The following is a 27,295-nucleotide window of genomic DNA, read 5'->3' as shown; positions in this document are numbered from 1 at the left end:
CAAAAATCTCTGTCCTCAGGTGTGTACGTTCCAGTGAGGGGAGCCTTGTATTAAATACATTAAATAAGGCAAATATGCAGCATGACAGAGAGGGAAGTTAGCTCTGAGTGTTAATAGCTGTTGGTATGGGATTAAGAGAAAAACCAAGCTCCTTAATTTGAAGACCAGGAAGCTTTTCCAGACGTTTTGGAATGTTTTTGGTTCTTGAACTACTTGCATCAACACTTCTTTGGACAGGGGTTATTATCATACCATTATATTTAAAAATAAAAACATAGAATTTTAACAGATGATTTCTTTATCCGAGGAATTGAAATACTTGTGGGTAAACCTAAGTCATTTAATAGAACATCTCAATGTAAATATCCAGCTTATAAAATGTACTAGATTAGAGGTTAAAAAAATTTTTTTTTAGTGCTAATTCAATGAATAGTTACTTCAAATGTGAGCTCTCCAGCTGTATTTAAAATACGTTGATTTATATACATTCTTAATGCCTGTACTTACTATATAAAGTGAAGCATGCTTATCTGAATGTTAGTGGGGGGGCTGCTGTGAGAAAGTAGAGAGAGAATTTGAGCCGATTGTCTGTCTTCACAGGCATAGAGACCGAGGCCCACAGTGAAACAGGCTAACTGAGCTGTCAGAGGTACTACTCGGCTTGGTTTAGTTCTCATTCTACTCTGTGATTTCTTAGTGTTTTCATTTATAACTCATTTGTTAAAATTCCTGCGTCTTTCTATTTGATTTGAGATTCTTCCTCTGGGACATTGTAATTATTTTTTGAACTAATTAAATTATCTAAGAATTGGCACACAAAGTGTTGGCTCTAAGTTTTTTGGAACAGCAATAATTTCTTTAGTATTCTCAATTTGGTAGCGTGTAGCATTAGGTTGTAAAGTGTTTTAAAATGTTGTATATTTAAAAGTATTCTTGTAGCTCCATTTTGTGATAAAACAGAAGCCTCAGTACTCAAATTGGGGGATTAAAATCCAGCAGTAAAATACAGATTTCGCTCTCTTGTATGGAAAGGCAGTTATTTTTGAAGTCTGACTGTGGTATGATAATTCAGAAAGAGAGTTCAGAATGTACTACGTTTTGTAATTGCTGAAAAAAACACCGATGTGGTGGGTAGTGTGTCACTGACAGAGCTGAGGAACGGGGGTGGGCAGGAGTAGGTTTCTCTGGTAATGGTGGATTCCTAAATAAGACACCAGAGGAAGCACTGCACAAACGCTGTGAGTAAATAACTGTCAGAGCGGAGCCAGCCCTCCTCCACTTGTGCAGAGAATCCCATCCCCACTCGCCCACTCAGAAACTCTTGCCCTGAAAGTGTCCCCTTTCTCTCCAGCATCATCCCTTTCCCCTCTTTACTCCGTCATTTCACCAGCGTATAATGTGCTCTCCTGTTTTCCACTTAAAAGTGTCTTCCCTTGACTCTGTCCCCCTCGGTCCAGTATCCCTTGTCTCTATCCCAGGACTGCTACAGAAGATTGGTTACTTGGTGTTTACAATATGCGATGAAAGATTATTTCATCCTTTCTTCTCAGGATTAATTTTCTCTTCACTGAAGCGAATAGATGATCTAACAAAAAAACCAAAGAGCACATTTCTGAAACTTTTTATGAACTGGTTTGTCATTGATGAATAAATCAGTTGTTTGGTTGGCGGCTTGGCTGTTCATTGATATCCACCAGTCAGAGAGCGTAGATCTTCATAGACCTGTTTTATGTTAGGTATATTAAGAGTTGTTCACAATTTACGTAGTTGCAGTTATATCAGTTAATACATTTTTATTGTTACGAGATTCACATCACATAAAATTAACCACTTTAAAGTGAACAATCGAGTAGCATTTAGTGCATTCACAGTATTGTACAGCCACCACCTCTGTCTAACTGGAAACATTCTCATCACCCCAAAAGGAAACCCTGTACCTATTGAGCAGTTGCTTTCCATTTCCCAGTTCCCTGAGCCCCTGGCAACCACCATTCTGCATTCTGTCTCTATGGATTTGCCTGTTCTGGATTTTTCATATAAATGGAATCATAGAATTTTATGACCTTTTTTGTCTGGCTTCTTTCAGTTAGCATAATGTTTTTCGAGGTTCATCCACATTGTATATGTATCAGTGCTTCATTTCTTTTTATGACTGAATAATAATTCCATTGTATGCATAGAATACATTTTTTTGTGTATCCATTCATTCATTGACGGGCATTTGGGTTGTTTCCACCATTTGGCTCTGGTGCCACTATTTGGCTATTTAAAATAGTGCTGCTCAGAACATGTGTGTACATATATTTATTTGAGTACCTGTTTTCAGTTCTTTTGGGTATATACCTAGGAGTGGAACTAGTACGTCAATTTCATATTTAAATTTTTAAGAAACTGCCAAACTTTTCCATAGCAGCTGACTATTTTATATTTTCACCAACAGTGTACAAGGTTCCAGTTTCTCCACATCCTTGCTGACATTTGTTTTCCTTTTTTTGGAGTATAGTTATCCTGGTGGGTGTGAAGTGGTGTCTCATTGTGGTTTTGATTTGCATTTCCCTAATGACGAATGATGTTGAACATCTTCTCATGTGCCTTTTGGTTATTTGTAAATCTTCTTTGGGGAAATGTCTATTCAAGTCCTCTGCCCAGTTTTTTTTTTTTTTTTTAAGATTTTTTTGATGTGGACCATTTTTAAAGTCTTTATTGAATTTGTTACAATATTGCTTCTGTTTTATGTTTTGGTTTTTTGGCCGTGAGGCATGTGGGATCTTAGCTCCCTGACCAGGGACAGAACCCGCACCTCCTGCATTGGAAGTGCGGAGTCTTAACCACTGGACTTCAGGGAAGTCCCCTTTGCCCAGTTTTTTTTTTTTTTTTTTGCGGTACGCGGGCCTCTCACTGTTGTGGCCTCTCCCGTTGCGGAGCACAGGCTCCGGATGCGCAGGCTCAGCGGCCATGGCTCACAGGCTCAGCCGCTCAGTGGCCATGGCTCACGGGCCCAGCCGCTCCGCGGCATGTGGGATCTTCCTGGACCGGGGCACAAACCGGTGTCCCCTGCATCGGCAGGCAGACTGTCAACTACTGCGCCACCAGGGAAGCTCCCCCTTTGCCCAGTTTTTAATTGGGCTTTTAAATTTTGTTGTCAGGTTGTGAGAGTTATTTATGTATTGTGGATACTAGGAATTATGTTGAATCTGCAGATCCACTTGGGGAGAATTGCCATCTTAACGATATTGAGTCTTCCCGTCCATGAATAGGGAACATCTCTCCATTTATCTAGGTCTTCTTTTTCAATTGTATCAGTTTCAAGTAGATGGCTTGTGTCTGTTGACAGAGTTGGAAGGGCATTACTGAGGCAAGAAGGAAAGTGGAAGTGATACTTCTCACTACCTTCTTGAAAAAGGCAACCAGTGATATTACTGAATTTTATTTGGAATTCAGAATGCAACTTTGTTTCAACAATGAAACTTAAACAAATTTTATAGTATGTTAGTTCAAACCTAATAACAAATCTTTTCAAAAGTGTTCTTGTCCCCTGATACAGTGCCTGTACTATCTGTTCTCTGTGAGAACCTTGCTCTTTGTAGATTTTTAGCAGGGTATATCTGTGCCAGTTTTTTGTTACCGCTCTTGAGGTAAGAACTATAATTACGTTGTCAAAATAATATTTAGAGTATTATTTTCAGAGAATAATTGCAGTGGTGTGACGAATATATTATGCTCATCAAATTATATGTAAACATAAGCATGAGTTATTTTAATTGAGTTATTGGTGTTGTTTTTGGCCTTTGTTCTTTTCTAATCTGTAAAAATAATGTTGGGCTTTTTGAGGGGCTTTGTAACATTTGCAGTATTTACATAAAGATCACTTGATAAGCTGTTTGGTAAAAGTAAACTGTCATTTATACTCGTCTGGAGTTTTCTTTTCTTGTTTCTAGGACGTCTTTAAACCTTTTCCTTCCCAGAATTATGTTCTGATTCAGAGTGCTAATTTTTAGTTGCCTGATGAATTGTTGGGTTGTTTGGCTTTCAGACTGACTTATATTGTTGGCTTTTTTTGTGTGTTAAATTAAATCTTACAAGGATTTCAGTGTTAATACTCTAAAATATTCAGCAGAAATAGAAATGTCATTTTACACTATGACTTAAGATGAAAATGAAGGTATTATTTTTTATTATGAACATTTTATATAATTTCATTATAGAGTAATTTTTAAAAGTGAAAAGAAAAATAATCATTGTATATGCCGGCTACATTAGACAAACACTTGACTTTTTTTTAGTCATTCTTCAGTATTTGTGTGTATGGGTATGAGTGTGTACTTGCAGTTTTGTATCCTGCTTTATTTTAGATTATAATGTTCATTCAGTTTTGAGGTTCTTGGTTCAGCACTTTGTCTTCATAGTTTTTTATCTCAGTGTTGTGCTTTTTGGCCACAATTTCGCAACTCTTCTTTGAGCAGCCAGTTGTCGAGTTACTACTATGAATAAGTGAGTAGCACAGGCACATTACACGCCTCAACCTTCTTCATCTTTACAGCTGCTCTGCCTTTGAGCTATTGGAGCAGCAGTGACAGGCTTTGAAGGGAAGGCCTGGGTTCCTTCCGGAAAAGTCTGAGGACAGAGGACCCGAGCTCCGGGCCTGGGTCAGTAGGCCCATCCCTCCCTCCTAGCAAAGCAGGGATCTGGGAGGTTGAAGGTCTTTGGAAGTCCTCTTGCCCTTAAAAACATCTCCTGGTTGCTGCCTGGCCAGGATTTCTGTTAATAGAGCAGGATCTTTCATTTCATCTCAGCCTCTCCTGTGGCTCCTTCCTTGAGGAGCTGACTCCTGTTGCTGAGGGAGAGCCACCGCTTGTTTCTGCCTGTCTTGCTTCTGCCACTTGCAGGCTTCATGCTCCAGGCCAGCTCCCTGACCTTCTGAGCTTTGGTTACTCTTTGCAAGAGGGGGATAGCATTAACCCCGACCCCATACGGTTGTCACGTGGGTTAGATGGCATCTTACAGTTAGAACACAGCGTCTAGCACCTAGTGAACTCTGAGCACATGCTAGTTATCACTGTTATTGTTGCCTCATTCCTTGGTTCTTGGTGCTTTATTCATGCTGGTCTTTTGTTCCTCAGAAGCGTCTCTCTCTCTCTCCACTCAGGGTCTCATCACATGCCACTCTGTCTGTATGGACTGTCCTGGCCCCAAAGGAACCACTTTGAAAACAGCAAACAGTCGGGTGCAGGCACTGATCCCTCAGCATGGGTGCCAGGCAGGGGTAGCTGGGGCCTGGCACGGAGGGCAGAGGCTGAGGCTTGTCAGGCACTGGCTTTTAGTTGTGTGACCTGAGGAGGGGGCTGGGGCAGGGGTGGGCATGCAGGGATTCACGGTAGTGTCTGTTCACTGCAAAGTGCACAAGTATTTTAAGTATTTACTTACCAGCGTCGCATACCCGTGAGAACCGGCTGACTGTTTGCGCTCTTCTCTTGGTGTGTGGGGTCTGGGGCCCTCACCTGCTGCTGACTTGGGTGACGTGATAAAGATATCTGCTTTACTGTGGCAATTAAATAAGAACTTGTATAAAATAAAGCACTTGGAACGGTACATGTCGCGTCAGTGATTGTCTAATGTTGGGTGTCGTTCTGGTTATGGGGCTGTTGTTACTCGGCTTTGAGCTTAGCCGTCTGTGCTCTTTTTCGTGGTGCAGGGGCTGGGAGTCCAGAAACACATTTCTCCTCTGCTTTCGGTGAGGTTTAGCCAGTGAAGGATCTAGTGGGGACCAGAAGGCAGGAGGGGAAAGGGTGACTCGCCCCCTACTCGGGTCTCCCCTGGATGGTTCCCCTTCCAGCTTCCTTCCCACTCGGAAAGCCTCCTAGTATTTCCTAGAGACACCACTGTTAGCTGGCCTGGGCCCTTCTTCCACGTGCCAGAGGTGCCAGCAGTAGCCTGGGCAGCCCCTTCCGCAGAGGCCCAGGTTCCAGCTCTGCAGAGCCCGTCCAGGCTTCCGGGTTCTCACAACCTTACCCTCTTCCCTTTGTGCCTCCAGTTTGAAGGGTGGTAGGTGGTGGTTTCCTGTAGCCTTAATCTCTGTGTTACCTCAGTGTTGCCTTTTTAGTTGAACTAATTCCATATATTAAATTTTCTTTGTTAAAAAACAGTTTGGTTTCTGTCTGTCTGACTTGGTCCCGACTGATTGAACTATTCTTATTTTCTAAGGCTTGTGCTTGATGCCATCTTCTCTTGCTTCCCCTGGGGCCCTCTTTCCCTTCCTCACAACTTCCCTCCCTCCCTCCCTCCCTCCCTTCTCTCCATCTGCTCTGCCAGCTCGGGTACAACCAGGAGACACAAACCGCACTGCAATTTGAATAGGGAAAATTTAAAATAAAGAATTACTAACTATAACAAAGGCTTGAAATAACAGGGGATTGACTACTAAGAAGTAAAGAGAATGCCAAAGAACACAGGAATTGCAGATATAAGGAGCAGCCAGTGCCCACAGGGCTAAGAGGAGTGTCCAGGGAAGAGGCTCCCCTCCCCCTAGGCCTGAGATCCAGGCCTGCTTGGAGAGGGCACGGCTGTGGCTCACTGGGTGGTGGTGAAGTCGCCGAGGGGTGGTGTTGGTGGAACTTGATGGAAATCCACTCTCTGGGGTGCAGGGGGTAGTCATCCACAGAGAGCTTCCATGACTTGAAACTGGCTTCGAAGCATCCTGAGGAGGTTCCTAGCTCCTGGACACTGCTGGTTGGTCCTGCTGTGCGAGACCTCCTCACGGGAGAAGCTGCAGGAGATGAACGCCAGAGAAACAGGAGAAGCATGGCCAGAAGACTACCCAGAACCAGAAAGAGAAAAACTCCGCTCCCTCCAGCCCTCCAGTGCCCCTCCAGCGCCTCTGCCCACGAGGCCGTACGTGCCAGCTGACAAAGGAGACCTTCAAAGGGCCCACCTTTATGTTTGCAGAGCAGGCAGCGAAGCTAAGAGGCAGTGATTGATAACTGGTGCTCAGTCAAAAGTAATTTAAATGCGGTCTGTTCACAGATGCAAAGAACTCTAGAGAACCTTTAGTTCCTAATGCATTACATTCTCACAAACACTTTGTTATTTTCTAATTTTTGCCAGTGTGGTGGGTGTGTAGTACAATCTTGTGGTTTTCCCGTGGGTTTGAGTGCTTTTTCTTTTGTGTGTGTGTGTGTGTGTGTGTGTGTGTGTGTGTGTGTGTGTGTATATATATGTATATATGTATATATTGGGTGCGCCAAAAGGCTTGTTCAGTTTTTTCTGTACGATGATGGCGATAGTGGTACTCAGTTGTCTTTAACTTCGTTCAAAACAATTTTGTTAAATTGTAGGTGACAGCTGTCATATCAGCGTGCATTTAAAAAAAGACATCAAAATCGGTGAATTTTTGTGTAGCCATTTTAATATAGAAGATGGAAGAAAAAAAGCAATATTTTTGGCATATTATGCTTTATTATTTCAAGAAAGGTAAAAACGCAAAAAAAGATTTTGTGCAGTGTATGGAGAAGGTGCTGTGACTGATCAAATGTGTCAGAAGTGGTTTGCGAAGTTTCATGCTGGAGATTTCTCGCTGGACGATGCTCCACAGTCTGGTAAACCAGTTGAAGTTGATAGCGATCAAATCGAGACGTTAATCGAGAGCAGTGAAGGTTATACCACGCGGGAGACCGCCGACATACTCAGAATATCCAGATCGAGCATTGAAAATCACTTGCACCAGCTTGGTTATGTTAATTGCTTTGACTTTTGGGTTCCACATAAGTTTAAGCGGGGAAAAAAACCTTCTTGACCGTATTTCCTCATGCTATTCTCTACTTAAACGTAATGAAAACGTTTCAGGTTTTTTTTTCACATTGTGTGGCATGCAGAACTTTCCCAACCAGAGATCGAACCTGTGCCCTCTGCATCAGAAGTGTGGAGTCTTAACCACTGGACCACTGGGGATGTTCATACGTTCCATTTTTAAAACAAATTGTGATGGGTGATAAGAAGTGGATACTGTACAATAATATGGAACGGAAGAGATTGTGGGGCAAGCGAAATGAACCACCACCAACCACACCAAAGGCCAGTCTTCATCCAAAGAAGGTGATGTGTATATGGTGGCATTGGAAGGGAGTCCTCTATTATAAGCTCCTTCTGGAAAACCAAATGATTAATTCCGACAAGTACTGCTCCCAGTTAGACCAATTGAAAGCAGCACTCGATAAAAAGTGTCCAGAATTAGTCAACAGAAAACATCATTTTCCATCAGGATAATGCAAGACCGCATGTTTCTTTGATGATCAGGAAAAACTGTTATACAGCTTGGCTGGGAAGTTCTGATTCATCTGCCATATTCACCAGACATTGCACCTTCGGATTTCCACTTATTTAGGTCTTTACAAACTTCTCTTAATGGAAAAAATTTCAATTCCCTGGAAGACTGTAAAAGGCACCTGGGACAGTTCTTTGCTCAAAAAGCTAAAGTTTTGGGAAGATGGAATTATGAAGTTGCCTGAAAAATGGCAGAAGGTAGTGGAACAAAAGGGTGAATATGTTGTTCAGTAAAATTCTTGGTGAAAAGAAAAATGTGTCTTTTACATTTACTTAAAAACCGAAGGCACTTTTTGGCCAACCCAATACATATATATATATATATATTCATTCTGTGGAGATTTGGACAAACGTACAAGGACATGTATCCATCACTGTAATATCATACGGAGAAGTTTCACTGCCCTAAAAGTCCTCTGTGCTCCACCTGTTCACACCGCCTCCTGTGCCCCAAACCCTGGCAACCACCAATCTTTTTTTTTTTTTTTTTTTTTCTTTCTTTTTGCGGTATGCAGGCCTCTCACTGTCGTGGCCTCTCCCGTTGCGGAGCACAGGCTCCGGACGCGCAGGCCCAGCGGCCATGGCTCACGGGCCCAGCCGCTCCGCGGCATATGGGATCCTCCCAGACCGGGGCACGAACCCGTATCCCCTGCATCCGCAGGCGGACTCTCAACCACTGCGCCACCAGGGAGGCCCACCACCAATCTTTTTACTGCCTCCATAGTTTTGCCTTTTCCAGAATGTCATAAAGTTGGAATCGTACAGTTTGTAGCCTTTTCAGATTGGCTTTTCATTTGGTAATATGCATTTAATGTTCCTTTTCATGGCTTGATAACTCATTTCTTTTTAGTGCTGAGTAATATTCCACTGTCTGGATGGACCACAGTTTATCTATTCACCTAATGAAGGACATCTTGGTTGCTTCCAAGTTTTGGCAGTTATGAATAAAGCTGCTATAAACATTCATGTGCAGGGTTTTGTGTGGACTTAAGTTTTCAGTTACTTTGGGTGAATACCAAGGAGTGTGATTGTTGGATTGTATGCTAAGAGTATGTTTAGTTTTTTAAGAACCACCAAACTGTCTCCCACAGTGGCTGCACCATTCTGCATTCCCACCTGCAATGGATGAGAGTTCCTGTTGCTCTACATCCTTGCCTGCATTTGTTGTCAGCATTCTGGATTTTGTCCAGTATTCTGCAGTTTTATTTGGCGAAGTAGTCTAAATGTGTCAACTAGGTTGTTATTAAATCTTATTTAAATCTTCTAAATATGCTGATTGTTTTGTCTGCTTATTTTATAATTTACTGGAAAGGTATATTGTTATTGCCGAATTTAATTGTGGGTTTTTCTCTTCCCTCTACACTTTTGTCAGTTTTTCTTTAATATATATTTGAGACCATGTTATTAGGTGATTCCAATTTAAAATTATACCTTTCTGTGAATTAAGTAATTCTGAAATGACTTTTAAAAAAATTTCCAGTAATACTTTTTGCCTCAAAGTTTATTATGTCTGATTTTAAGTGGTTGTATGACTACCTTTGTAGGCTGGTATTTGCCTCGTATATCTTTTCACCATTCTTTAACTTTCAGTGCTTCGATAGCCTTATATTTTACATGTCTTGTTTTAAATTGTCTATTGTTAGATTTTAAAAGATCCAGTCTAAGAGCAACTGTCTTTCAATTGGAACACATATTCCAATGATATTTAATGTGATTACAGGTATATTTGTGTCTACAGTTACAGTGTTTTAAAGAAGTTAATTAGTTTTGTATAGAGCACATTGTTTTGGTAAGGCATTTTAATATTAACGTCATACCAAAAGTTTCATTGTGGTGAGAGACTTTTATAGTTAAAAGAAGCAAACAGAAACTTCCTGTTTAATAACATGGAGTATTTCTAACTAAGATGTATTTATTTGGTGTTTTGAAAACTTCTTTTAATCATGTATCTTTTTTTCCTTTATAAATCCTCAGCTTTTCGCTGTGGTCTGCAGTTTTTAGGCAATGTTGCCTCACGGAATGAAGATTCCCAGTCTATTGTTTGGATGCATGCTTTCCCAGAACTCTTTTTGTGAGTATATTGATAAGAGTTTTTCTGACTTCTGAAAAGATTGTGGTTATATTAATTCCCAAACAGGAGAAACTAACCTTTGGTAACAGAACTCAGGACAGCAGTTGCTCTTGGTGGGTGGTGGCGGGTTTAGTAGTGGCTGGTAGAGGGCATGAGGTAGACTCGTGGGTGCCTGGGAATGTTCTGTATCTTGATCTGTGTGGTGGTCACATAGGTATACACACGTCTCATTGGGCTGTACACGTAACGTTTATGCCCTTCGTTGTATGTCAGTTTTTACTTTAAGTAAATAAAGGTTTTGGTTAAAGTAAGGAATGCTGTTAAGGACACATTTTTTATAAGAAAAAAACCATAAAATATTGAAGTATGGGCAATGAATTAATCATGTATTTATTAATTGAGCATTTCTTATATGCTCGGCACAATGCTATATGTTTTGGTAGATATGGAGAAGTATCAGATGTGAATAACCAGTCTGTTTATGTAGACTGATTCATGGTGTACTTTCCCTGGTGATTTGCTACTGTGTTTTGACCAGCTGTGTTCATAAGAAATGGAGCATGGAGATGAAAGGTGAGCAGGTGATGGAGGAAGGATAGGTAATAGGAAAGGCCCCATCCTGGGGTAGGAGGCCTGGATTCTAATCCAGGTTCCGTTGCCAACCAATGGGGTAACTTTGGTGGTGGCAACAATATAAGCAGCAGAGCAGCTGTCGTTTGAATGCCCAGAGCTGGGTCTTTTCTGTATATTTCCCGTCCTTTACCCTTTGCCCTGTGGGGCAAGTGGTACTGTCCCCCGTTTGGACAAATGAGGGAACTGACACTTATCACTGGTAAATGGCGTAGCTGGAACCGGAACCCCATGCTGCCCTCTGGATCCAAAGCCTACGCTCTTTAAATACCAGCTGCCTAAGTTCTGTGCTGCCTTCCCTGGTTGTATAGGTTTTCTGGGCTCATCTGTATGGTGTAAGGATCAGATAAACGCTAATGTTATCTCTAGCTCACTGAGCCTGTAACCGGTTCTCAAATTCCTGCAGGTAATTAGAGTTGAAGGCATAAAATCTTTATGGTTAATAATAATTGAGCTTAGGTTGGAAGGGAAGAATTGTGGAATTCAAGCTGTAGAAATAAAAATTACTCATTTTTGAGAATTCATTCCTTTCCAACATTTTGAATACCTCATCTCTGCCAGGTTCTGAGCTAGAGGAGTGGAATAAGGGTAACTTAGATATATTCACCGCTCCCCCAAAGCCTGTGCTGTAAGCATGTTGTAGTGTAAGAACTGATGTATTAATAACACAGGTGAATCTAGGTGTCATAGGGACACAGAGGAGAGGCCCTGAACAAGGCCGTCAGAGGAGTTTACTTGGCAGTTACATGGTGGTTTTAGATTCGTTATCAAATCTGGTCCTCACAGAAGCCCTCTGAGACAGGCCAAGGAGGTCTTGTTATTATATTCCATTTTTATGTCAGAAAACACACCGAAAGAGGTTATGTGACTTCACTCTATATGTGTTTGTGAGACAGATACAACCAAATTTGAATTCAGCTTTGGCAGGTACTGGCTTTGTGCCTTTGGGCAAGTAAAGTCAGCACATTCTTCATCTATAATAAAGGATAATACCTCCTCCAGAAGAGCATTATGAAGTTTAAATGAAAGAAAAAAAAATCGTGCCATAGTGCATAACCCATAATATAATTGAAAATTGATAAATTAGTGCCCTTTCTAAGATCACATAGCTGATAGGTGGGTGAACCGGGAGTTATATGGAGGCTTTTGACTCCAAATTTTATTTCTTGCCAGTATATCATCTTTCCCTTAAACATTCTGTCCCTCAAACTGGTAAAGAAATGTCTATAGTCATTGAAGTATTACGGCTTTTGATTTTTTTTCTAACAAGAATGAACATTTTAATGCTTTATAAATGTAATCATTTTATCTTTTTCTTTAATCAGATGTTATTTGCTTTTTGCCTCTGACTCATAAGTGAACTGCAGCTTTTGTATTGGGTACTCTGTGTCGTGACATTTTCAATTTGCTATTTTTGCCATAAATTATGTACTTGTTTAAAAGTGTTGTAGTTCTTCATTAAATCCTTAAAAATATCAGTATATACTGAACTTGTTGACGGGATTATTATTATTTATGAGTTATAATCATGTTTTATCAGCTGCTAAGTTGGGCTGACACCCTGATTTCTTTATTTGGAAGGTCTTGCTTAAATCATCCAGACAAAAAAATTGTTGCCTACTCATCAATGATTTTGTTCACATCCCTTAATGCTGAAAGAATGAAGGAGCTGGAAGAAAACCTCAACATTGCGATTGACGTCCTAGGAGCTCACCAGAAGCAGCCTGAATCCGAGTGGCCGTGAGTATCTTGTTATAAATGTGGCTGCTTAAACATCCTGACGTCACTTTCCTGGTAGAGGTTTTAAGTAAAAGTTTGAATTATAACAATTGAACAGTAAGTTTAAGCTTAACATATGTTGAAAAACTAGGAAAAGATCCCATTTCTAGCCTTTCTTGTTTGTAAATAAATATGTGTTTCTCTGATGTCCTTTCTATTCTGACTTCTGTTTTGGATGGAGTATATTTTTGATCCTCTCCCAAGATAATTTGTTCTATTTTCCATAAAGTTGGAGTATTACTTACAGGCCCTAAATGTCTTTGTGGCATTTTATGTTTCTGATTAGTGGGACCCCACCTCCCTCATAAAATATTACCACAAAATTTCTGCACTTACAGAAACAGTAATTCTGCAAAAGAATTTAATTACAAATTTGAAGTTTATAGCTTAGAAAATATTAAACGTGATTGAGACTCTTCTTGTTATAAAGGTCTTTATCTTTGGTTCTTCCCTTGGACAGATATAGGGTAAGAAAGTCAACACAATGAATTCTGAGTGAAAGTTGAGAATTTGCTTGTAACTTCGTGCAGCCCCTGGAATGGAAAGTATATTATATTTAGAAAAACAGTCCCAGCAACTAACATATAAAAACTCATGCATAATTGACAGCCATTTAAATGACCATTTTTGAGTTGCAAGAAAAAAATCTGCCTGTCACTGGCATTCCATCATCATTGCTTTGTGTATCTAATATTATTTGCCACCAGGATTATACACTCAATGTTATGCCATAAGGTGGTGTAGCAAAGAATTCCAGTTGTCTGTATGGATGTCCAGTCAGAACGCTTTTTTTTCTGCCTGTATTGTAAACTGTGAGAGACAGTTCTTACCCTTTAAATAGTGCCAAAGTAAAAATACTGCTATCTTTACTCACTAGTAGATGTTTACTATTTGTTGAATGAAAGAAAGAGTAAATGGATTTTACTCCTCATTGTTTTGACCTGAAAGCAGCATGAAGAACCAGACCCTGCTCAAGGTTTAAGTTCACCCGAACTTCTTCCCAGAGAGATTGCCAGAGCAGAAGTGCCTGGGGGGCATCCCAGGAGGCACCACAGAAGTCAGGAAACTGAGTGTTTGTTTTGATGTTTAGGTGAATGAGGAACCTTAACTAAGGCACTGAACTTCTGTGGGCCTCTTCTTCTTTATTTCTAAAATGAAAGAATTGATTTAGCTTAGAAGTTTCCAGACTTTTGAATTTCGTGTCCCATATGTTATTTTAAAGGCATGCAGACATGGTTACGAACTCACTGGAGTGGTTGGTTTGGCACAAGGACGGTTGGGTAACGACACTGCCTGTCTTGCTGTCTACCTGTCTGAGCTTGAATGGCAGTACCTTCAGATGTCATTCTTGCCCTTTGCTCTGATGACTTTACCTTTTTAATTATATTTGGTTAAAGCGGACGAGCCAGTATTCAGTTCTGGTGACTTCTAAAGCATATGGTTTTGTATTTGACTGGTTACCTGGTAAGCACAAGCTTGACGTCATTGCCACTCAGGACTTATCTGAATAACTCAAAACTGCAAAGGAATGCTTGCTTAGGAGATCTAGCTGGAAAATGAATAGTCCATCTGTACCTCTGTGGGTGCTCAGAGTTTTTCCTGGGTTGGTCCTGCACATCCGGGAGCTGCCTGTCTGTACTTCCCTGGTTTGGGTCCTGGCTTACACTGAGGAGTAGTGCCCAAGTGGCTTTGCTCTATCTTATTGAGGGGCCACCGTGAGACATTGCTGAGAGCGCTGCCTGCCGTGTCACAAGAGAAGGGGCTCTGGTCTCTCTGCAAAGACTAATTGCCCTTTTCATGAGGGATCTGATTTGCTTTTATCTTGGAAAGCCCATGGATTAGAAACTGTTCCTGCTTTGTGCAGGCTTCTAGGAAATTCAGAAAACACGCAGATGCTTGCTTCAAACAATTAATTAATTCAGTAATTATTGGTGGAGTTCTTGAAGTGTACCAGGTACCGTTGATGGCACTGGAGATTCAAAATTAATAAGACGTTACGTTTTAGTGAGAGAGACAGATAATGAACCTAAAACCCCAAATAAATGTATAACAAACGTCAGATAAATTGGAAGAAAAATACACAGACTGTGTACTAAGCTGTCCCTTAGAATGGTACTTGAGTCAGTAAACGCTGTATAGTATTAGCTAGTATTTTATTAGTAGTAATACAAACATGATTGGTATAGAAGACAGACAGTAGAGAAAAGAAGAATCAATGTTGGGTTTTTTTTTTTTTCTTGGCCATGGCATGCAGGACTCCTGCAGTGGAAGCGCGGAGTCCTAACCACTGGACCGCCAGGGAATTCCCATGTTGAATCTTGATTAAGTACTCTGGTGAGGTGATGTGACGCAGAGTAACTTTGTGCTACTTTAAAATTTGGAGGTCAAGGAAACCTTTCCCGAGTTGGTGACATTTGAACCGAGAACTGGGTAGCCAATCATTGGAAGATCTGTGGGTAAAGGTGGAGACAGATTGGGAAGAGCAGTCCCAGCAGTGAATACACAGGGTGCAAAGACCCCAAGGCAGAGGCCTCTGTCGCGGGACTAGGGAGCCCAGGGTTTGGACAGCGTAGTGGGTGAAGGGGTACCTGGAGGCCAGTGATGTGGGGCTTTGTGAACCAGGAAAAGGCGAGATCAATTTACTCTTTGCCACGAGAGGCGATTGGGGAGTTTTAAGCAGTGTATGGAACGACCTGGTCTGTGTTAGTTAGTTATACATATTTATTTTTGGCTGCATTGGGTCTTCGTTGCGGTGCGCAGGTGTCTCATTGCGGTGGCTTCTCTTGCTGCGGAGCACGGGCTGTAGGTGCGTGGGCTTCAGTAGTTGTGGTGCGCGGGCTCAGTAGTTGTGGCTCGCGGGCTCTAGAGCGCAGGCTCGGTAGTTGTGGCACACGGGCTTAGTTGCTCTGCAGTATGTGGGATCTTCCCTGACCAGGGCTCGAACCCGTGTCCCCTGCGCTGGCAGATGGATTCTTAACCACCAAGCCACCAGGGAAGTCCCTGGTCTGTGTTTCGAAGGCTCCCTCTGGTTGCTGGACTGAGGTTGAGCTGTGGGGAGGGGAGAGGGAGGAATGGAGGCTGGGCTGCCTGTTAGGAGGCAGTTGTAGTTGTCAGGAGGCCAGGGTGGCTTAGATGAGGGTCATTGCAGTGGGATGAAGAGAGATGAATAGATTGCGTGTGCTCTGCAGGCGGAGCTGATGAGGCTTATTATGGATTCGATTTTGGGGGTGAGGTGGGAGAGAGGAAGGCAAGTGTGGGAGCTGGGTTCTTGGCTTGTTTGAGTGAGTGGGGTGGGGCTAGGGGACATCAGGAGTTCGTTTTGACTGCGTTAAGTTTGAGGTGCCTTCTCTACATCTGAGTGGAGCTGTCCTGTGGCCTTGTTGACACGTATGTCATCCTGCATATGGGCAAGTATGATTGTAGGATAAATTCACAGTTTGCAGTTACTCGCAGAGAATGTGCTTTTATAATTTTGACAGACACTTCCAAGCTGTCCTTCATAGATGTTAGACCAGTATATACTTCCCTTGGCAAATTTTGAGAGTAGTACCTGGTTTCCTTTATCATTGCTAACAGAGTGTGCTATCAAAGTTTTGGATTTGCCAATTCTGCCAAGGTTTAAAATAGTATCATTGTATAGTTTTATTTTGTATTTTTCTTGTTATGAGGTTGAGCATCATTTCATATATTGAAGAGTCTAATTTTCTTTTATGTACATTCTCATTTTCTTCACCCATTTCTCTATCAGGATGGCAGTCTTTTCTATATATGTAGGAATATTTTTTAAATTAGGGAGATTAGTCCTTTGTATGAAATAAAATCCAATTTTTTTTTCTCACTTTTTTGTCTTTTGACTTTGCTTGTGGCACTTTTCTTCATGTAAAGTCTTTTGATATTTTAATAGATGAAATTGCCGGTCTTTTTTAATGTCTTAAGATTTTTGGTAATAGCTATATAGGCCTTTTCTCTACTTAGGTTTCCTTCCAGTATTGTATCGTTTCAGTTTTGATGTTTAAGTGTTTGATCTGCTTGGGATTTATCTTGGTATAAAGGTCCCCGTATGGACCTACATTCATTTTACCTCCAGGTGATGCTGGTGGTCACAGCGACAGCACCGTATGGACCCATCTTTCCTTTGTCTTTGCCCCATTCCCTGCACCCTTGACCACCCCTGTGTGTGGAAAACATTTTCAGTTCAAGTTCTACTTCTTCACCACACATTCCAGCATGTAGAATAACTCTTTCCTTCACTGAGTGTCTCTCAGTCTGCTAATTAGGCCATAAGGATTTTATAAAAATATTGATCAGAATACACTTACCATGCATTTTTTAGGATATTTTATTTGTTTAGGAGGAAATTCTCCAAAGTGCCTTTTATTTGCACAACCTGATTGAGTTGGGTTTGTTGTTTCTTGTCTGAAAACTGTTTCATATATTTTGTCTGCTTTTGTAGTTGTTTAAGGTAGGAGGTCAATTGTTCATCTGTTATCCCTGGAATTGGAGGTGATAGCTGGAGATTTTAACACTCACTTTTTAGCCACTGATAGAAGTAGACAAGCATCAGTATAGATGTAGATGATCTCAGTAGTACTGAGATAGGTAGCCACCTTCACGTGAGTCTGGTTTATAGAACATTTTCTCAACACTTGGAAAATTTACTTTCTTTTTAACTGTCTGCATTATGTTCACTAAGATAGACCATAGTCTGGGCTATAAAAAGTTACAATGAATATATGAAAAGGATTGAAAACATACGGAATATGTTCCCTGACCACAATTAGCCTAGAAAACCATAGCAAGATGGCCTAGAAAAATTCTAAAGTTTTGGAAATAGCACATCTAAATGATTTGTCAAAAAGGAAATCACAAGGCAAATTAGAAAATCTTTTGAACTGAAGGATAATGAAAGCATAAAATTTGTGGGATAAAGCTAAAGCAGGGTTGAGAGGGAAATTTATAGCTTTAAGTGTTTATGTCAGAAAAGTAGGTCTGAAATCAGTGACTTAAGGTTCTACTTTATGAAGATAGAAAGAGAAGAGTACAGTAAATCCTCAGTAGAGAGAAGAAAATAAAAGGACACAAGTCAATAACATGGAAAACAGAAAAACAATAGAAAGGATTAACAAAGGCAAAGCTGACTCTTTAAAAAGATCAACAAAATTGATTAAGAAAAAAGAAAGAGAGCACTAATGACCAGTATCACGAAAGAAGGCGTGGTTGTCACCTCAGTCTTAACAAACTCAAAGCTTGGTGAAGCTCCCTTCAACTGACAGCTCTGCAGGCTGAGGGCTGTTTGCAATAACATTCAAGGACATAAGTGTTAGGTCCTGAGTCCCTCTTTAAACCCTGGTAGTATTTTATTGTTTATAATTCCCCTAGTACACTGCTCTTCTTTCCTTCAAGCAGTCTTTGCAAGTCCTTTTGTGTCACCTCTAATTTAAATGCTCTCCTTTCCCTCTGCAACTAGGGATTCACCAAACTCCTGATTCTCCTGTCCCATCCATCGCCCCTCTTCCCTGCAGCCCTCTAGTTAGATAAACTTTGTTGTTTCTGTAATCCATGATGTGTGCCTGTGTGCTGCACCTAAGACATTTTTCTCTAATTATCTCTCTATGCGTGTGTCTCTCTCCACCCTTAGAGTTTGGAATTGCGGCTGGGACCTAGCCCCGCGCACACAGCATGTGGAACATTGTGGTTTTGAATGAATGTTCTTGTGGGAAAATGTTTTGAGCTCCAAATAGGTGAATTATGGATGAGCTTTAGGGTCACAGTTTTGTACACCTGGCTTGATATGCATGAATTTCTGTTGTCACTGTTTGATGACCTACCTAAATTGACGTGAAAATTGGGAATTTTGAATATTACCCATTATTGTTAGAAATATTTTACATCAGTGTTGGTCACTTATTTGAAAGGTTGTGGAAGAAACAGAATATGTGTTTAGGTTTTGTGTTTATATGAAGTGACACTGTGTCGTGGTAGTTAATATGCTTCATTTGGTTACCATACTTAAAAGGCATACTTTAATTCTGTTGTTTATTAAGAAGTGATTAAATAAACTGTTTGTCAATATAAATGCTTTACTGTCATGCTTATTCATAACCTTGGTTATGAATAGTATATTCTTTAGTTCTTAAGTCTTCAGATGCCCTCTGGTAAATATGATTCAGAATTAATTAATAGTCCTATTCAATCTTTTTAGGTGTCACAGTGGTACTTTGAAGAAATATGCTTGTAATCTTTGCCTCAAGGGTTTCCCCAAGTTGATCTCTAAGTTTTGATGAGTGCATTGCTTGACAGTGAGGATGTTTTCTTGGTAACTTGAGAGCTCTTAAGGAGTAGATAATCAAGCCAGTATTCATTACTGTGTTGTTGGCATATGTTTAAATAAAAAGTATGACATGTCTATTTCTCTGGTTAATTTTAGCACTAAGTTTCTGACTAAAACAATTTAATATGTTTTATTATACCTGAACTTGTAGCTAAATTTCATATTATTGTTTGAACTATAGTGAAGTATTTTCCTTTCTCAACTTAGATAAAAACTATAGTAGGCCCTTTCCTCCAGTTGAATAAATTTGAATCATTTCAATACATTTTTCAGAAGTAAAATCGGAGAAAAATATTTTGAGGGTTTTCATTTTCTTTTAGCTGCTAATAGAAAATAGTGTGTGAACCTCTAAAACATTTGAAGATTACAGCTAATCAAAAATTCAATAAACAGGAGTACTTCTATGTATAAGGTATGCCTATAAAGTAGATAAGGCCATGTCTGTTTTACTATGTTTGTAGTAACAAAACCTTTCCCTCCTTTTTTCTCAGGTTCTTGATTATTACAAACCATTTTCTGAAAAGCCCGGAATTGGTTAAAGTCATGTATGCCAAAATGAGCAATCAAGAAAGGTAACCCCAAAAACCAGTGTGGTTTTGAGTATTTAGCATTCCATATAGAGTATTCTGTACACATGACTGAAAAACTGTGTGGTTTCTTAGTTGGCACAAAATCTCTAAATACATGTTTCTGTGTCAGTAATGGTTTTAAATTGGTTGGTTAACATTACAGCGCAGCCACAACAGGCAGTGATTTACGTAGGGTTGCAGAATCCAGGTTGGCGCCATTATTCAGTAAAACCATATTAAAACATGTTAAGAACAAAATGTTATGCTTGTCCCTCGATTTTATAAAAGTAAATCATGCAGCTGTGTATTACAGCTGTATAGGTGAAACGTGCTCATTTGTTCACATCCCTGCTGTCATGATTTGGGATACATTCTGCTAGGTTTATAGTTTTCCAGTAGATATTTTAGACGGAAAGAAAATCAGTACCCCTCTGTGACCTTCACTGGCCGTGTAGGGGAAGAGCAGTGCCCTCTGAGCCCAGAGACCTTAGTACCTTGGCTCTGTGCTTTGTTGTCATAGTAACTCTTTATGTGACCTTAGCCAGGTCTTTCACCTTGTTTGGATTCAGTTTCTTGACATGTAAAATTAGAGGATTGAATAAAATGATTCCTAGTACTCGGTCCATTCCAAGAGTGTATGTTTTTCCTAACCTGATTGGAAATGTTGCCTTAGGAAAATAAAACTTACTCAGAAGGCACAGATCTAATGATCAAAAACCGTAAAAAATGTTAATCTTTGGATTGTAGTCACAGTTGTGATAATTGCTGTGGTTTTGAAATTCTTTCTGTACAGTTGGGTTCCAGCAGTTAATCTTTGTGCGCTCCTTTGTAGTCTTGTTAAGTAGTGTTTTTTCCTTCTCTAATATCTTTAACAAAAAGGAAAAGTTTGTGCTTTTAAAGTCAGTTTAAATTCCGTATTTATAAATCCAGTACCCCCTGCCACCACTGTCACATGCATACTTCTCTTACAGAAAAAGAACTAAAATAAGTAATGTGAAGAATAGTGCTATAAATTAGTAAATTGCTTTGCAGTAAGGAACGTCCGAATGCAAGAGAATACACAGTTTTAATATTCAAGTTTATGTTTTCCATATTCCTATCAAATGATCTATTGTTAACTGATCCATTTCCTAACAAAATGAGGATGACAAACTAAACATTGTCCATTTTTATTTATGCAGAACTTGTAGCCACGGCTTTCCTACTTCATACGAATTCCTTACTCAGCTGCCACCTCTCCCCCGTCCTCTATTTTTCTTCCACAGGAGAAGTGCTTTTGTTTCATCACATCGTCTGTTACACGTTGTATCACGTCACAAACCTGCTTGCCATTGTATGACACTAGTGTTAGATTGTTAGCTCTGTGAGGGCCAGGATTTGGTCTTTTTTATTCTGTGGTGTCCACATTTCCTAGCCTGTGCGTGGCACGTAACAAGCGCTAAAAAAAGTTTTTAAATGAAAGCTTGTGTAGACGAGTGAATTTTTCTTACTCATGAAAAGTTTTCTCTAGTATATTCATTAATGTAACGTCACCTACTGGACTGGAAACCTCAGAGTTGTCCCCACCTCCTCCTCCACTTCCCGCTTTACACTGGCCAGTAAGCCTTACCGAGTGTATCACCTTAGTATGGTGTGAATTCACTCGCTTGTCACAGCTCTGGTTTACATGTCACCTTTGACTGGACTTTGGCTACAGCCTGTTTTAAAACTGTGATAAAATACACATAATATAGAATTTACCATTGTACCCTTTTTAAAACGTACAGTTCAGTAGTTTAAGTGTATTCACATTGTTGTGCAACCAATCTCCAGAACTTTTCATCTTGTAAAATGGAAACTATACCCATTAAACAACTGCCCCCATTTCCCCCCTCCCCCAGCCCCTGGCAGCCACCATTCTACTTTCTGTCTCTGTGAACTTGCCTCCCCTAAGTACAGTTGATCCTTGAACAATGCAGGGCTCAGAGGCACTGAACACCAGCGTCAGAAACCCGAGTGTAACTTACAGTTGACCTCCGCATCCGAGGGTCCTCTGTGCACTCAGATTCAGCCAAGGGCAGATCGTGTAGTACTGTAGTGCCTGTTTATTGAAAAAATCCCACATACACATGGACCCACACAGTTCAAATCCATGTTGTTCAAGGGTCAACTGTACCCCACATAAGTGGAATCACACAGTATCTGTCCTTTCATGACTGGTTTATTTCACTTAGCACAGTGTCCTTAAGGTTAGTCCATGTTATAGCACGTGTCAGAATTTCCTTCCTTCCTAAGGGTGAATAACATTCCACCGTATGTATTGACATATGTCACATTTTGCTTATCTAGTCGTCCATGGATGGACAACTGGGTTCCTTCCACCTTCCAGCTACTGTGAATAATACCGCTACAAACAATCCTGATTGTTCTAATTTGTGTTTTCCCTTCTCCTCTGTCATCTGCTGAACTGCCTGTGTGGGTCTTGCCCTGCCATGTAGTGGCCTGTGTAACTTGTTACAGGATGCCGTTAGACTCCATGGTGTGGTGTTCAAGGCCCTTTTTAAACGTAGCTTCATTTCCAGCTCCTTCTCATTCTCCCCCAGTCACCACGCTGTAGCCACACAGAACTCCTCTCAGTTTTCCAGGCTTTCCCTTTGGCTTCATGCTTTTGTGTGTGTCCTTTTCTCTGACCGAAATGTCCTGACTACCCCTCTCCTTCTGGTGAGTACGTACTCATGCTCTGTTGGCCCTTTTCAGATACTGTCTGCTTTCTGTTGTCTCTCCTGACTTTCCCAGGCAAAGTTTTTTGCATCCTCATCTGCACGTTTATCATGATAATTTGCTTTTCTGCTAGAATATGTATTCTTCAAGGACAAAAACTGAATCTTGTGAGTTCTCTGTTCTTAACACCCACCAGAATCAGTACTGGAACAGTATTGGAATGGAAAACTCTACTAATATCAAACACTTACTGAAGCCTATCTGTAAGATGCCGTCTCTGTTGATACTGCAGACAGCAGATGGCTCCGTCAGCCAAGAGGAGGTGGTGTGCTGCCGTGGACCTCGTGGGTCTTGGCTGGTTCCGGTGGAGCTCACTGTGGGAACTGCTGAGTCTGCTTACTTGTCTTTGCTCAGGGGTGGGAGGAGGGGATGGGGTCTTGGCAGGAGTGCTCAGAGTTGTGCGGCAGAGTAGAGGCTGCTGGGTTCCCTGTTGACTCGTTTGGGGCAATGACAGATAATTCTTTGTTCAGAATGGAACGTTGACAGAATAATAGGATTGAAAAGATAGGCTTTTCTCAACAGGGATGTATAACGAATTCACCTCTCCCCTTGCACCTGGAATGGTGCTGCACGCCATCCTGTGAGTACCGAGAAGACAGGACATTTTCTGTGTTCTGTGGTTCAGATGAGGGACTGCACTGGAGATTTCTGGGGGGCCTTTGTGGTGTCTCAGCTGGGAACACACACCAGAGGCTCCTGAGGCAAGCCCAGGCTGTGGCCCCAACCTGCTGAATTAGAGTATATGGTCGGGTTGGGGCTGTTAGATTTAAAACGCTTGAGGCTCAGTCAGCAAAACAAGTACTGTATTCATTAAGCACCTGCTGGCGGTCCCTGGGGCCCCAGGGTGCACAGTCCCCACCTGCCCTTAGTGTGGGCGCGTAGGGAGGGGAAGCGCCGTGTGAGTTCGGAAGCCCTTTTCTTGTGCTGGTTCTTTTAGTTGTCACAGTTAGTTGACTCCTTCACCCTGGTAGTTTATTTGGGCAGAATACTTGGTGAAGATATTTTGGATACAGGGTCAAAATCAGTTCACATGGTATGATTCAGCAGAAATGAGAGCCTGTGTTTATACAATTTTCTTGTCCCCCTTCCCAGCGAATTGGAGTAATATTGAATTAAACTAGCTGCTCTTGGAAACCAACTTCTGTAGTTTTCAGGTTTATAATTTGTATAGCATAGTAGTTAAGAGCAGAGGCTAGTTGTGCCTCACTACTTTGGCTAAGTTACTTTTTGGAACTGCTTCATCTGTAAAATGAGGATAATAATGGTAGGCACCCTCTGAAATTGTCATGGTTACTAACTGAAATGTATCTAAAGCTCTCAGTGCTGGCGTGTAACTGTCACTCAGTAACTGTGAGTGGCCATTTCTGCTTCCATATTTCTGCTGTTATTACTACTTCTTCTCTGATGATCTTGACTTTTTCCTCCAGGTAGCATCACTGTTATGTATGAAGGCAATATACAGCCATTGTCATTTAATCCTCAAAAAGACCTTGGGAAATAGGTATTATTCTTGCCACTTAGGTATTTGCCCTGGGTTACAAAGGTAGCAGAGGTGGTATTTGAACTCTTGTCTGTCTGATGCCAAATCACTGATCATTTTCCCTGTAGCACACTAACTTCTTATATCTGTAATTTATGAAGGGACTAATGAAATTAATTCAGCAACAGCTGTCTGCCTGTATCTTGGTTAGCCTGTTTTTCAGGTTACTAAAAGTTTTGGCCTTTGTGGCATGCCATTCTACAAATTATACAGGTGGAGTAGTTATTCAGAATTTGTTAGAGATGTCAGTCTTTGAATTACAGATATTTTATTTCCAGAATTATTAGATATTATTTCCTGCCCTAGAACGCTCATGAAACTCCCTCTTCTCTTTCCCCCTCCGCCTTTGCCCTTCACTCATAAAAAACTTACCTGTTTCAAGATGGTGCAGGCATGGCTTTTGAAATTGTAGACTGCATCAATTTAAGCATAACTTTAAAATATGAATCTTGCTATAGAATTTTCTCCTAAAATCCTTCACGTGTACATTGCTGTCAATTTTTTTATGAAACAGGAATCATCATTTTGAGGACAGGGTATGTAACTGTTCAGTCAGAAGTGAATTAGAAGTAGAACGCTAATGACAGCCAGTGATTGAGAGATAAAATTATAGAGTGACTCTGAGTTGAGTGGTGTGTCTGGTGAGCCTGAGGCAGCTCAAGTGATGATTTCTGGTTTAAAGGAAGTGAGACTGAGTTGTAATAATTTTAGACAGCTAGTCTCTGACCTCTTTGACTGGGTTTGGTTTTTTCCCTCCCCCCTGGTTAAATTATTTATTTATTTAGTTTTGGCTGCATCAGGTCTTAGTTGCGGCACGGGATCTTTTGTTGTGGCATGCGGGCTTCAGAGCACGTGGGCTCAGTAATTGCGGCACGTGGGCTCTCTAGTTGAGGCTCTTGGGCTCAGTAGTTGTGGCATGCGGGCTTAGATGCCCCGCGGCATGTGGGATCTTAGTCCCCTGACCGGGGATCAAACCCACATCCCCTCCATTGGAAGGTGGATTCTTTACCACTGGACCACCAGGGAAGTCCCTGACTGGGTCTTTCTACTTTTGCATCCTTCACTCCTGAGTGAATAAATTTGTTAGACCACTTGTGTTCTGTTATGTTTTCAAGAAAGTATTTAGTGTGGTTCCCCCGAGACTGGAAGAAGTAAGGCATTCCACATTATGTCCCATTTTCCCTGACTGCAGTACTTTTCAGTACACATATGTTTTCTGGCATAGAAGTGGGGATGGCAAATGAAATGCACGATCAAAATAAATGCTTCTGAAAGAAAATTTCCTACTTGACTTATATGTCCTGTGTGTGATTCCTTCATTTTATGAGAAGGATTTTTTGTTTTGTTTTGTTTTTTGTTTTCCTTTTTCTTGGCCGCGCCATGTGGCTTGTGGGATCTTAGTTCCCCAACCAGGGATTGAACCCGGGCCCTCGGCAGTGAAAGCGCAGAGTCCTAACCACTGGACTGCCAGGGAATTCCCGAGAAGGATAGTTTTTGATGGTGGCTAGAAGTAGAGGGAGTTGGAGAGTTAGGTGGGGATTCTGGGTGGGAGAGCCCCATATTTCAGACTAAAGTTTTTGGACCCACTCCTTAACAGTGGGAGCCTTTAAAAGTTTTTATTGGCAGATGACTTAATATAAGTACGATCATTTAATGAAGTATAATTTATTCTCAGGTAATATTCAAGCTTGGTTTGTACTTTTATATTTTAAAGATTAATTTCTGATTTTTCCCCCCTTTTTTCCTTCCAAATCACTCATTCCCCATCTCCTTAGATCTTTAATTTTGTAATCACCTAACAGAGTGTAGAGGTGCATCTCCTGAGCCAGGGAGAAGTCTGAGGAAGCACTGCCCCTGGGTGACTGTGTAAAGCAGGCAGGAAATCTGCATTTACCTTACCTCTTGGGGCCACCTCCCATGTCTCCCCCTGTCAACCGGTCTCCTTGGACCCCAGGGCCTTCCTGTGGCTGCTGGACAGCCTGGATTACCACCACCCTGTGGCCTTTTGTCCTGACCCCACCTGACTCCTTCAGGATCTGCTCCTTCCTCGTTCAAGATCTGCCTGGTGTTTGGTCCTTTCCCCTAGTTATGACCTGTCTGTTCCTCATTCCTCTTCACCCTGTTTTGGGTAGTAGTCCACTGGGTGCTGAACTCCCTAAAGCCAGGGATCACGACTTCTTAGACCTCGAAATAACTGCCAGATTACAAAGAATATTTTTAGAGCAGACATTTGGGTTCCTCTTGAATCATACGCGCTAGGTGGCCTCTTCCTTAGCATTCCCAGAGGATCATCCTGCTCAGGGAAGGTGGAAGGCCTGGCTCTGGGCCAGAGTACCCCGTTCATCTTCAAAGATATGTGAGGGCTTCCCTGGTGGTGCAGTGGTTGAGAGTCCGCCTGCCGATGCAGGGGACACGGGTTCGTGCCCCAGTCTGGGAGGATCCCACATGCCGCGGAGCGGCTGGGCCCGTGAGCCATGGCCGCTGAGCCTGCGCGTCCGGAGCCTGTGCTCCGCGACGGGAGAGGCCACAACAGTGAGAGGCCCGCGTACGGCAAAAAAAAAAAAAGATCATATGTGAATTCGAGAAAACAAACATACCCCAATACTGAGCTACTTGTTGTTCTTTTGTGCTCAGTCGAGGGGATTATTTGTTTGTTTTGTTTTGGATTAATAATTTCTATAAGAAATCTGAAGTTTTAGGAGTTTTGAAAATTGCTAAGGTCTGTGGGTGATATTAACAGACTGATGATCTTTGCCAGCCTTTGGCTAAAATACAGGAAGAGTTTAGCACGTTTTATTTTCTACTTGAAGGAGTAACCAGTTCTTATTTTTCTCTTAGTGAGACATGCTCCCTGCCTAATACAAGTGTATTTTCCCCCATTTGCTAAGCATTTTAGATATTTGTATCACTTCTGATATAGAAATACATGAGAATTATGCATATCAGAAAAAAATCCCAATCAGAATGTGATTTGGAGAAACATCCTACTTGATTTATGCTGGGTAGATTGTTCTGTGTATGATTTGTTTTTCCTGGGAGAAGGAAAGAGATTGTTGAATAGAAATATTTAAGTGATAATTTAAATATTGAAGTAAAAATGGCATAGGTTTGGTCTTCAGATTTGTGTTTTTTTGTAAAGTAAAATAGTGAAACAAACAAAAAACCCAGCCTTCATAAGACAGATAGTAGAATGAGTGGGTAAAGCATTTGGCCCAGGAGATAGATTGAATCCTGTGTTTGAACCCTGCTGCAGCAGCTCAGTATGTGTGACACTGACAAGTAAATTGATTAGCCTCACT

At 41.2% G+C, this 27,295-nt stretch overlaps 1 protein-coding gene across 1 annotated transcript in view; it reads left to right on the top strand.

The window, feature by feature from the left end:
- Positions 1-27,295, top strand: part of ATXN10 (ataxin 10) — a 161,330-nt gene that overhangs the window by 28,598 nt on the left and 105,437 nt on the right. Inside the window, exons 4-6 of the mRNA XM_081249283.1 lie at positions 10,291-10,387; positions 12,599-12,757; positions 19,619-19,699. Coding sequence (XP_081105409.1) covers positions 10,291-10,387; positions 12,599-12,757; positions 19,619-19,699 — 337 coding nt within the window. The remainder of the gene's footprint in view (positions 1-10,290; positions 10,388-12,598; positions 12,758-19,618; positions 19,700-27,295) is intronic.

The sequence above is a fragment of the Mesoplodon bidens genome (assembly GCF_964165515.1).
Source record: "Mesoplodon bidens genome assembly, chromosome: 11".
NCBI lineage: Eukaryota > Metazoa > Chordata > Mammalia > Artiodactyla > Ziphiidae > Mesoplodon > Mesoplodon bidens.
Note: the sequence above shows the minus strand (reverse complement) of the source record. Positions and strands in the feature narration are given on the sequence as shown.